The sequence below is a fragment of the Nicotiana attenuata genome, unplaced genomic scaffold (assembly GCF_001879085.1).
Source record: "Nicotiana attenuata strain UT unplaced genomic scaffold, NIATTr2, whole genome shotgun sequence".
Lineage (NCBI taxonomy): Eukaryota > Viridiplantae > Streptophyta > Magnoliopsida > Solanales > Solanaceae > Nicotiana > Nicotiana attenuata.
The window spans coordinates 943,400-955,340 of NW_017670289.1; the positions used below are offsets into that span (position 1 = coordinate 943,400).

The following is an 11,941-nucleotide window of genomic DNA, read 5'->3' on the forward strand; positions in this document are numbered from 1 at the left end:
TAAAATCATGATTTTTCATTTTAGAAATTCTTCTTCAAAAACCAACATTTCCCCCAACCCGAAACACAATTTAAATGATAAAAACAAGGATAAAATCATGGAATACATTAGATGCTTGGTGAAGAACTCTTACCCAATTGATTTGTTTGAAAAACCCCGACAGAAGCTCCCAAAATCAAAGTCCAAAGCTCAAAATGTGAAGAAAATGGCCAAACCCTCGATATAAAGGATTCTGCCCAGCACTTCCGCATCTGCGGATACTTAAGCGTATCTGCGCTATCGCATCTGCGGGCAGACGTTCGCATTTGCAAACTTCACTTACAGGCCTAGGTCCGCATCTGCGGATAATTAGCCACATCAGCGGCGCCGCAAAAGCGATAACATGAGCATAGAAACGGGGGCTCATTCGTAGATGCGTTGCATCAATCGCAGAAGCGGTTGCGCACCTGCGTTCCGGCACTCGCAGAAGTGAGCTAGCTTCCAGGCCTCAAAGATTGCAGAAGCGATCAGGCTCATGCAGAAGCGGAGCCGCACCTGCTCTCCAAGGTCGTAGGTGCGAAAACACCAGAAATTAGACATTCTCAAAACCATGCAAAACATTCAAAACTTGTCCGAAACACGCCCGAGGCCCCCGGGACCCCGTCTAAACACACAAACAAGTTCTATAAGATAAAACGGATTCGCTCGAGGTCTCAAATCACATCAAACAATGCCGAGAATACAAATCGCGCCATGAATCGAACTATGAACTTCCAAATCTTCCAACATTGAAAACTCATGCCGAAACCAATCAAATCAACCCGAAATGACGCCAAATTTTGCAGACAAGTCCCAAATGACAAGAAGGAGCTGTTCTAACTCTCGTAATTGCATTCCAACCCCGATAGCACAAAATTCAACTATGGGTCAAACTTCTCCATTTCTCAAACTTCAACTTTTCCAACTTTCGCCGAATTGCCTTAATTTACTCTACGGACTTCCAAATCCAAATCCGGACGCACACCTAAGTCCAAAATCACCATACGAAGCTGCTGACATCATCCAAAACTCATTTCGGAGCCGTTTACTCAAAAGTCAAATTCCGGTCAAATTCTTGTCGCTTAAACTTCCAAAAACTAGGTTCCTTCTTCCAATTCAACTCCGAGTCATCCGGTAACTGAATTCAATCATGCACGCAAGTCGATAAATATATTATGAAGCTGTTCAAGATCTTATGCTGCCGAACAGAGCTTGATTTCTCAAAATGACCGACCGGATCGTTACAGGATTCGTTTGGTATTTCTCCACTTTCAGAATTGTCAAACTCTAAATGCGGATTTTCCAAAGTGGTATTTACTGGTGGAGGAGTTTGCACAATGTTGGATAATCCCCCAAAAGCCCGCAGTGCTTCATTCATGTGTTATGCAATCAACCGCTTCAAAGTATCTTGCTCATTAGCTTGTTCAACTGCTTGTTGCCCAACATTTTGAGTAGCAGACCCTTCAGGTGAACTTTCTCGTGAATGCTGCGGAGTAGCTGTGGGTGTGTGATATGGTGGAGTTCCGCCTTGTTGACCCACCTGATCAATTTCATTAGCAGTAGACATGTTTTATTGCTAAAAATTAAAATTTGGAAAGTGAACAGATTATCAAATTCCTGATAACGGAACCAATTCGTTTAACCTAAAGATAGTTTTTAAGGTCAAAGTTAATATTAAGAAAAATCGGGTTAGTGATAACCAAAATTACTTCACTTTTTTGGTAATATAGAAATAAAGTAAATAATTGAATTAATAATTAATAAGTAAATGAAAGAAAGCTTATTATTGGTTGCTAATCTCCCCCAAAATTGCGGAATGGAATCTTCAATCAAATAAAATAAAAGTCTGATTGCATATATTTAGAGATATTCAGATGATCGTACAAAATGAGGTATAAGTCCTTATATAAGGACACACAATTGTAACAGTTTTCCTACTTAATTCTGACTCGTTAATGGCATTCGTTATCTTGATTGCCTGTTACTAAATTTACTTGTAACGGTTATTGTAATAATAGAGGATCGCACGAATTCAAAGCTAATGTTGATTTCCCTTCCACATTTACAATCGGTTCATGAATCTTCCCCTTTTACGCTCTTCATGAATCTCGTGCCTATTTTCTTTTTTCAGCTATCAGATCCGGTACCTTCTCTGATAAAACACTGTGGGTATTTTATCCGTGCCTTTATGTCTTTCTTTATTGACACAATTATAAGTGCTACTTGTTACCTACCGTTGGTCCATGTGTCAAGCCTTTTTTCCACCAATATAGTAGAGTATACGCAACCTTACCCTTACCTTTAAGAAGGCAGATATGCTATTTGCGGTAGATCCTCGACTCAGAAAGAAAAAAGGAGAGGGGCAATAAAAATCAAACTAATCTGGAAACTAAAGCGAAAGTACAAAATTAGCACTAAGTAATGCAATCAAAAAACTGAAAAAGGCAACAACAAGTAGTAACAGAAGTCTAGGAATACGAAAATACACGAAAGACACTAAGTGGTGTATCAAAGCTACTGTTACAAATAAGGACAACGCTCAGCTACCTAACCCTTCACATTTATTCTCAACCTCCACACCTTCCTATTCATTGTCATGTCCTCAATAATTTGGAGCGACGTCATATCTTGTCTAATCACCTCTCCCCAATACTTTTCGGCCTGCCTCTACCCTCCGTTGGCCCTCCAATGTCAGCCTCTCATACCTCCTCACCGGAGCATCAGTGCATATCCTCTTCACATCACCGAGCCATCTAAGTCTCGCCTCCCGCATCTTGTCCTCCACCGGGGTCACGTCCACCTTGTCCCGGATAACTTCATTTCTAATTCTATATAACCTGGTATGCCCCCCATATCCATCTCAACATCCTCATTTCAGCCACCTTCATCTTCTGGACATGGGGCTTCTTGACTGGACAACACTCCAGCCCGTACAACATAGTCGGTCTGACCACTGCTCTATAGAACTTGCCTTTAAGTTTTGGTGGCATATTCTTATCACACAGCACACCGAAAGTGAGCCTCCATTTCATCCATCCCGCTCCAATACGGTGTATGATATCCTCGTCGATCTCCCCATTCTCTTGTTAAACAAGCCCAAGGTACTTAAAACTTCCTCTCCTAGGGATAACTTGTGAATTAAGCCTCACGTCTTCGTCTACTTCCTGAGTTGCGCCACTGAACTTGCACTACAAGTATTCTGTTTTGGTCCTTCTCAACTTGAAACCTTTAGACTGCAAGGTTTCCCTCCAAACCTCTAACCTCTCATTAACACTACCTCGCGTCTCGTCAATTAGTACAATATCATCTGCAAATAACAAGCACCACATCACCTTCCCTTGAATGTGACGTGTCAACGCATCGATTGCTAGGGGCAAATAGAAATTGGCTGAGGGCTGACTCTTGATGCAGCCCCATCACAACCGGAAAGTGTTCCGAGTCCCCTCCCACTGTCCTCACCCAAGTCTTAGCTCCATCGACATGTCTTTAATAGCCTTAATGTATGCAACAAGAATGCCTCTAGTCTCCAAATGTCTCCATACCACCTACATCGATACTTTGTCGTAAGCCTTCTCTAAGTCGATGAACACCATATGTAAATCCCTCTTCCTCTCCCTATATTGCTCCATCAACCTCCTAACAAGGTTAATAGCTTCTGTAGTCGAACGCTCCGGCATAAATCTGAATTGGTTCTCAGAAATTGACACAATCCTCCTCACCCTCAGCTCCACCACCCTTTCCCATATCTTTATAGTATGGCTTAGTAGCTTGGTACCCCAATAATTATCACAATTTTGGATATTACCTTTGTTCTTATACAACGGGATCATCGTACTCCATCTCCATTCCTCGGGCATCTTCTTCATCCTAATGGCATTGAATATCTTAGTTAGCCATTCCAAGCCCGCCTTACCCCACGCTCTTCTAAAATTCCACCGGAATTTCATCGGTCCCGGTTGCTCTTCCCCTACTCATCTTATGCATAGCCCCCTCTACTTCCTCAACTTTTATACGCCTACAATACCAAAAGTCCCGACGACTCTCGGAGTGTTATAAGTCACCTAATATAATGTTCTTATCCCTATCTTCGTTCAAGAGTTTATGGAGGCAAGTCTACCATCTTCGTCGAATAAGTGCCTCGTCCAACAATACTCTACCTTCCTCGTCCTTGACGCACTTCACTTGGTCCAAGTCACGGGCCTTCCTTTCTCGCACCTTGGCTAGCATGTATAGATTCTTATCCCCTCCCTTGCCTCCAAGTTCTTCATACAAGTGTTCAAACGCGACAGTCTTAGCTGCTGTAACTGCTAACTTCGCTTCCGTCTTAGCCATCTTATATCGCTCCATGTTCGCCCTCTTCTCCTCCTCGTCCACGCTCTCTAAAAGTTTCAAATAAACTATTTTCTTGGCTTCTACTTTACCTTGGACCTCATTGCTCCACCACCAGCCCCCTTACGGCCACCAGTAGGGCCCTTTGAGACTCCCAGTACCTCCCTTGCAGCCTCCCTAATGCAATTCATAGTCGCGGTCCGCATACCACTTGCGTTCCCACTGCTCCTCCATGCCCCATATCCATCAACTTATCCCCCAACTCTTAGACTCTAACTTTAGTCAAAGCTCCGCACTTGATTCTAAGAGAACCATACACAACCATCTTTCTTCGCTTACTCATAATCTCCAAATTCATGACCAGGAGCCTATGCTAGTCATGAGGTTCTCACTCGAGATGACCTTGCAGTCCGCGCATAGACTTTTGATAATATGAATAGAAGGAAAAAGATAAGAAACTTTTATTGCTCTCCCTTCGTTCTATATTCTCAGCGACTGTACTCTATTTGGTATTGCTTTTAATAATTGATGTTATATATGTTCCTACGTTTAGAACATTTTGCCTTTTTTAACTCTAATTTCGTCACAAAAATTGACCAAAATGAATTAATGAACTAAATCAAAAGACAAACGAATTTATTAATTTAAATTGGCAGTACTAATTTTTCTTTTGTTAACTTTGGTTGACAAATTGTTTTCCTCTTATGCACACTTGTTTCTTCGAAAGAGTTGGTAAACACAAAGAGTAAAAGAAAAGTAGCACAAATCAAAAGACTGGGAAAAAAGGTAAATGAAAGTTAACCAACTTCATTTGAGGAACAAGCGTGGCAATGGTAAAAGATAATTGGCCTCAGAATATTACACCAAATTATATTAGTTTATCATAATTAAATAATAATTAAAGCAAAAAAATATATATTTATTGAGTACTAATTTAGTGATGACATTTTGTGTGAAGACAATATCATATATTTTTGTCACCTAAAGTGAATAAATATTTGCGGGTGTATCATTTCTCCAAGTAACGAATGCAACGTCAAATTTTATCCTCAACTTGAATTGTATACTAATTGATATAATGTTTTTTTAAGACAATAATTATTTACAGCAAGCTCATATCAATAAGGAATTTTTACACCCTATAGAAAAGCTTAATACCCGATTTATTTTAAATAAATATCATTTTAAAAAATTATATTATATAGCTACCTTTCACCCTTTATAGCAAAATATTTAATTATGGATACATCCTATACTTAAGGCACCATATACGCTAATTAATATTTTTCTCTCTCCTTTTTCAGATTTTCTCTCACATAATCACGATAAAATTCACAAACCACGTTCTCTCTCTCTCTCTCTCTCTCTCTCTCTCTCTCTCTCTCTCTTCATACACTTTACTCTCTTCTCCCACAAAACCACATTTCAGACTTCTTCTCCCCCCCCCCCAAATTCGCTAGGTCTCCCCCATTATCACTCCCCAGTTAGTTTCTCTCTAAAATCGTGGTTTTATTTCCTGCTACAAGTTTTTGCGGTAAGTATTTAGCTTCTTAGATTTTGATACAGATTTTTGTTTGCTTCTTAAACAATAGCCATTGTTATTGTTTACTCAACAGATAGCTATCGTTTTTCTCTCCAATGTCGGATTCGTCGTCACACGGGATGGTAACCAGAGGTATACCCACCAAAATTCTCAATTTTGATGGGCCCACTTTCTCGTTGCAAATAACTCAAGCGGAGTCGGAATTTGCAGGTGTATCAACAACTACAACTTCAGAGAGAAGAACTAAATTACACAATGACAAATCGAAAGAAGTCCAAGTTGAGAAATCCTTAAAAGAAACAAAAATTCTAGTTGCGAAAAAAGAGGAAAAAACCTATAAACGATTCTTCATGTGTCAAGTTTAAGGAAGTTGATGCAAAAAAAAGCTTGGATACACGGCAAGAAAATGTAATTGTTATTGTATCAATATGCTTTCAAAGTTGTTCAACTGGTTCAGGGTACATTGATGTAGTCATATTTATTCATGTGATTTATATGTATGTTGATGTATTCGTATGTATTTAGTTGTATTCATAAGTATTTAAACAATCCAGAACTCATTTGCACATTTACAATGTCATTCACTGAGTTGTGCTTACTTAGTTATTATATGTTGTATTTAAATGTATTTAGATGTATTCAAATTTACATTCACTGTGTTTCCGTACTTATTACAGATTTCCTTGCATATTGTATCGTAGATATTTACTGTTTTGTACTCAATGGTATGAATATGTATTTTAATATTTAATTGTATCTAGTTGTATTCATAACACTTAATGACTTTATGTATTGATGATGAATATGAAACCTTTTTTAAATTCTTGTTTGTAACTGTTTTAATGTATTCTTTCAGGGATTGTGGGGTGCATGTCGCGGCATAACTCTTTTCTGAGCACCGTTGATTTGGTTCCACAAACAAAATTTGATGCCAATTTACTCTGTCAAAGATATGGTGCCCTCCTTTGGGACTATGCTATGCGGAAGATAGACGCTGATGCCATAAGCGAGAGCGAAGCACCTTCAAAGATTTTTAGGCACATCATTGATTCTGATACGTCGGTTAAGATAGAGTAGTCTTAGGTGAATGTAGTTTTCGATGGGAGTTTTTGTGAATATTGTTTTTTTGGATAGTGTGTTGGTAAAGATGGTGTTAGTTTAGCAAATTTTTGTTTAATTTATTGACCGTATCAACAGTGTTTATATACTATCATTTCAAGCATCCAATCAATGTATTGACTGTTTTTGTGCTTCAACCTGTTGTTTTTAAGTATGTTTGCAACAGTTTGTATTGATATGTATGCAACATGTTGTATTGATATGTATTCAACTTAATGTATCAGTCAAATATTCAACTTACTGTATTACTCTCTATCAAACTTATTGCATTCATAACAAGTCGACAGGTTGCATTTATATTATAATTTACCATATTGTATTGATCTGTATTTCAACATGATATATTTATCTATATTCATTAAGTTGTATTTATATGTATTCAGCAGAGTATGTTCACATATTCAGCAGAGTATGTTCACATATTTTCAGCAGGTGTATTTAGACCTTCCTATTTATATAATGTATTGCATTAATATATATTCAGCTGTATTTTGAATACGTCTTATGTATATAACTGATTTTATTCATCTGTATTCATTTATATGCATATGTATTCAAGTCTATTTAGACCTTTGTACCATACATATTTAGACATCTATACGTGTATAACAGATTGTATTAATATGTATTCAGGTGTATTTGAATACATGTATTTAATATTCAGAAATCATATTCAATCTCTGATTTCCTATGATACAATCATATCCTATGTATATAACCGAGTGTAATCATATGTATTAAATGATTTTATTCATCTATATTCAGATGTAATGAAAATATAATAGTCGTATTTTAATTACGAATTCAGCTTTAATACACCAACTAAGTATATCCAAAATATATTCGAAATGAAACCGGTTCCAATAACAAATCGTTTTGCATTAATACAAGTCAGAATGTGAACTAATTTCTAGTGGAGAATTTCTACAAGTACGCTTATTATGTCCTTCCTGCCCACATATGCTACACGAATGTTGATTTTTCTTCTGCAGCAATTCAGTAAACGGCTTATCACGCTTCTTCTTTGGTCTTCCCGGAGGTCTTTTCCATTTGGGTGGTAATACAACTTCATCTGCTATATGTGCTGGTATATTCCATTCTATGCGGTCCGGCAAAGGATACACGGGCACCTTATATGTCATTACAACAGACTTTGGTTTGTAATAATCAGAGCGATAATCTTCTGGAATTAGAAACTTGCTCTTCAGGACAGCCCAAGCGTGTGGGCACGGTAAATCGTCGACTTGAAACTGCCCACAACTGCATTTTCTCTCTAAGAGGCATACGGTGTAATGCCTTCCTTCATCGTTCACTGTATGCAAATTATTCAGTCGATGGCACTACCTACATTTGAATATATTATTGCATCTATATATATATATATATATATATATATATATATATATATATATATATATATATATAGAGAGAGAGAGAGAGAGAGAGAGAGAGAGAGAGAGAGAGAGAGAGAGAGTAGTATACAACACAAACATATATACACTGTTATACATTTAAACATGTCTGAATACACCTATACTTATAAGCATACATTTTTAATACAACAAATACATTTAATAAGAAACAGTTAGAGCCACCGTATTCCACAAGAATACATGTATTATTAATACATAAAAAATAAAAAAGAACAACAGTGAAGGTCAAGTAACCTTTCACAAATACAGCTAAATACATATACATACGATTTGATTTTACATTCAATTCTTCTGTACTAGCGTAATGCTCCACAACAACACATGTATTATTAATACATAATCAATAAAAAACGCACAATGGAGAGACTGAGTAGGGGAAAAAAAAGAGATACCTGTAATAGTTCCATGAACAATGGTGCCATTCTTGAGCTCAATGGAGATCGTCTCATTATTCAACTTCATTAGGAATCTACACAGACATAAGTAAATTTAAATCCATAACTAAATTTAACGGAAAAAATAACTCCATGGAACAAAATTCATGTGATTTAGGGGTACATTGATGTAGTCATATGCAAAATCGAATTTCAACGTATTTCTGTATATAATTGTATCAATCTCGAGTTTTCTTGGTTGAAATTTGTTTTGTACGAACTGTAACAAAGGAACTGAAAAGAAAGAAGGGAGAATTGAGAATCCACGATTTGCTCTGTTTTTTATACTTTCGGATGGAAAATCTTTAAAGAAGGGACAAATAGAGATTATGGGTGATATAATTGTGTTAGTTGAGTTATATTAGGAGACTATTTGCTAGATTGATTTCCTCTCCGTTTTAAATCAGTTGAAATGTCCCTTTTATAAGGAATATACGTTACAGTATTCAATGATACAACTCTTGAATATAGTTGAATACAACAACTGATTAGGTGGACTTCCATGATTCACGCCTATTTTTCCTATTGTATTCATGAATACAGTAGTTTAAATATATCAAATACATCTTATAAAAACTTAAAACGTACCTGCAGGGCGTAATATAGCAAATGGTATCTATAGATAGCTAATTAACACTAAAAGATAATGCTTTATAAAAATTTCTCAATACTCTAACAAAAACAGAAAGCAAATGAGAAAAGAAAAGAGAAACAACTTCACCAACCAAAGGAGAGCAAAGTAGGCAAATATCAATTTCCACAGCCTCCGACAACTACTACACTTACCAACCCCTCCTTTCTCACTATATATAAAAATGCAATGGAATCATCAATTCAAAACCCAACATTGAAATTGGATATACATTCCACCAAATGGCTACTGCTACTACTACCGCATCTTCCTCAAGAATTGGTTCAACACCAACCATTCCTCCTGGACTTTATTCTGATTCATTCAACCCCGCTTCTATCTCTTTCTCTTCTAACATTCACGGTCTCTCTCTCAAGTAATTCTTTTTACCCTTTTTGTTTCTTCATTTTTAATTGCTATTACCTCAATTCAAAGAATCTTTAATTGCATGCTTTTGGACTTAAAAATGATTGGAATGGTGAGAGCTTCGATTTTTATGCTGTAGAGATTCCTTTTTGTAGGGTTAGGAGTCTATTCCAATTTTTGTGAATGTCTTAGGTCTCTGATTTTCCCCTTGTGCTAGAAATGAGGATGGCATATCTTTATTTGAGAATGCTGGGAATGTGGAAGTTGTAAGTCTCTTATTGATGTAGCCATTTCCCTTAATGGTTGAGCTTTATGTTTTAAGCTGATGATCCATAATGTGAAAGTAAGTGAGTAAAATTATCTGATGATTGATTTAGTTATGTGTACTCACGGATTTTAAAACTACTTTGGGTTAAAGTAGTTGTAGTTTCTTTCATCAAATATTTTAATCAGAAGAAAGCCTAAGGTTGCAAGTCGATAACATACCCTATCTTCCCTGCCACCTCTCTCTTTCAATTCCTTGGCTTTGCTTTAACTCATTTGGGAGGCATCAAGTATCAAAATAATCTTTTTAGTCTCTTCTGAAGCAAAAGAGATGTAATTTTCTTTATTATGTGCAAACTATCTTATAGATTGATTATCTTCTCAGTATTACTAAGTATAGGTGTATCTTTTTAACTCTTTTTATTAGCCAATCGAATAATGATATGCTTATGGATTACAAACTTTTATTTTGCATAACTTATATGTTTTGTCAAATTAGAAATATTACTCTCTCTCTCTCTCTCTGAAATTTTGTTGTAACCTTCCATTTCTAAATTCTAACTGAATAATCAGATTGTGTTTTATCTAGATGTTTAGTTTTTTCAAGTTTGAAGTTCAAGGTTTATAGTAACTTAAGGTTATAAAGTTTACTCAAATTAAAGGAGAAATTAACTTAAACTAAATTAGATGAGTGGTCTAATGTTAGACAAAATTTGACATAGGGAGAGTGTCATTGACCTATGATAAGAATTCAGTAGGAAATACTCCACGGCTCCACCTAGATGTTTTTGCTGAATTAGAGAATTTGTTTATATGTACTTCTTGGACAGATCTTCAGTGTCAAAGAAACAGCTATACTCACGTAGAACAGGTGCAGTTGTCATAACACAGAGCATGGACAGAGTTGAGGTTGATATCTCGCTCAGCCCTAGGGTAAATTCAGTAAAACCCTCAAAAACGGTTGCTATAACTGATCAGGCAACTGCTCTTGTGCAAGCTGGTGTACCTGTTATCCGATTAGCAGCTGGTGAACCTGATTTTGACACTCCAGCTCCTATAGCAGAGGTAGTATTTCATGATCATGGAACCTGATCTGCACCTATTCTGAGGAAATCAAATGTTATACTTCTTCTGTACTACTATATTTGCTTTACTTTTTCAGGCTGGGATAAATGCAATTCGTGAAGGTCATACCAGGTATACACCAAATGCAGGTACTATGGAACTTCGGTCAGCTATTTGTCATAAGCTAAAAGGTACTAGTTTCTCTAGTTGATGTTTTTTACAGAGATTTTTTTTTCTATTTGCTGTTCTGATCTAATTTCTTGATTTAGAGGAGAATGGGCTATCTTACACGCCTGATCAGATTTTGGTAAGCAATGGGGCAAAACAAAGTATTGTTCAGGCAGTGCTTGCAGTTTGTTCCCCAGGGGATGAGGTATTTCCACATATCCAAGGACTATTAACTTTCAAAATAATTTCTCATTTCCAGGTTGAATTGTTGTAATGGTTCTTCCCACATCTCCCTTATGGTGGTGAAAAATTTAAAAATTGATAACTGTTTGATTGCTTTAAGCAACTCCACTTTTTCTTTCGACTGCTGTGTTCATTGTCTGGATAAAAAATTTTAAACTGAGAGTTATTTTGTTCTCTTCATAAATGGAACTGCCAGCATATTTCACCTTTTCTCTATTGTTTAATCTCTTGGTAGAAAAATACTTTCTTGTTTAGTTGTGAAGGGAAATATAATCTGGGTACTGTTACTTATATCAATTCCCCCCCCCCCCCCCAACCCGCAACCCTA

General features: G+C 36.7%; 2 protein-coding genes across 3 annotated transcripts in view; one reads left to right on the top strand and one right to left on the bottom strand.

Moving 5' to 3' along the window:
- Positions 1–7,890: 7,890 nt before the first annotated feature.
- Positions 7,891–8,904, bottom strand: LOC109237289. The gene is made up of 2 exons (XM_019403580.1): positions 8,835–8,904; positions 7,891–8,321 (listed from the first exon to the last, which is right to left on the bottom strand). Exons 1-2 carry the CDS (start codon positions 8,902–8,904, stop codon positions 7,891–7,893), a joined length of 501 nt encoding a protein of 166 aa, XP_019259125.1.
- A 669-nt stretch (positions 8,905–9,573) lies between these two features.
- LOC109237300 (bifunctional aspartate aminotransferase and glutamate/aspartate-prephenate aminotransferase) overlaps positions 9,574–11,941 on the top strand; it is a 5,436-nt gene continuing 3,068 nt past the window's right edge. Inside the window, exons 1-4 of one of the 2 annotated variants that reach the window (XM_019403594.1) lie at positions 9,574–9,883; positions 10,968–11,202; positions 11,300–11,393; positions 11,472–11,575. In XM_019403594.1, coding sequence (XP_019259139.1) covers positions 9,750–9,883; positions 10,968–11,202; positions 11,300–11,393; positions 11,472–11,575 — 567 coding nt within the window. In that variant the 5' untranslated portion in view covers positions 9,574–9,749. Of the gene's footprint in view, positions 9,884–10,041; positions 10,140–10,967; positions 11,203–11,299; positions 11,394–11,471; positions 11,576–11,941 lie in introns of those variants that run through there. The other variant, XM_019403595.1, reaches the window with a different exon arrangement.

Excerpts from the sequence above, each read along its gene's own strand:
- LOC109237289 (XM_019403580.1), bottom strand. The coding sequence starts at position 8,904 with ATGAAGTTGAATAATGAGACGATCTCCATTGAGCTCAAGAATGGCACC. Across the intron at positions 8,322-8,834 it reads TGTTCATGGAACTATTACAG|TGAACGATGAAGGAAGGCAT; the intron begins GTATCTCTTTTT and ends ATTTGCATACAG.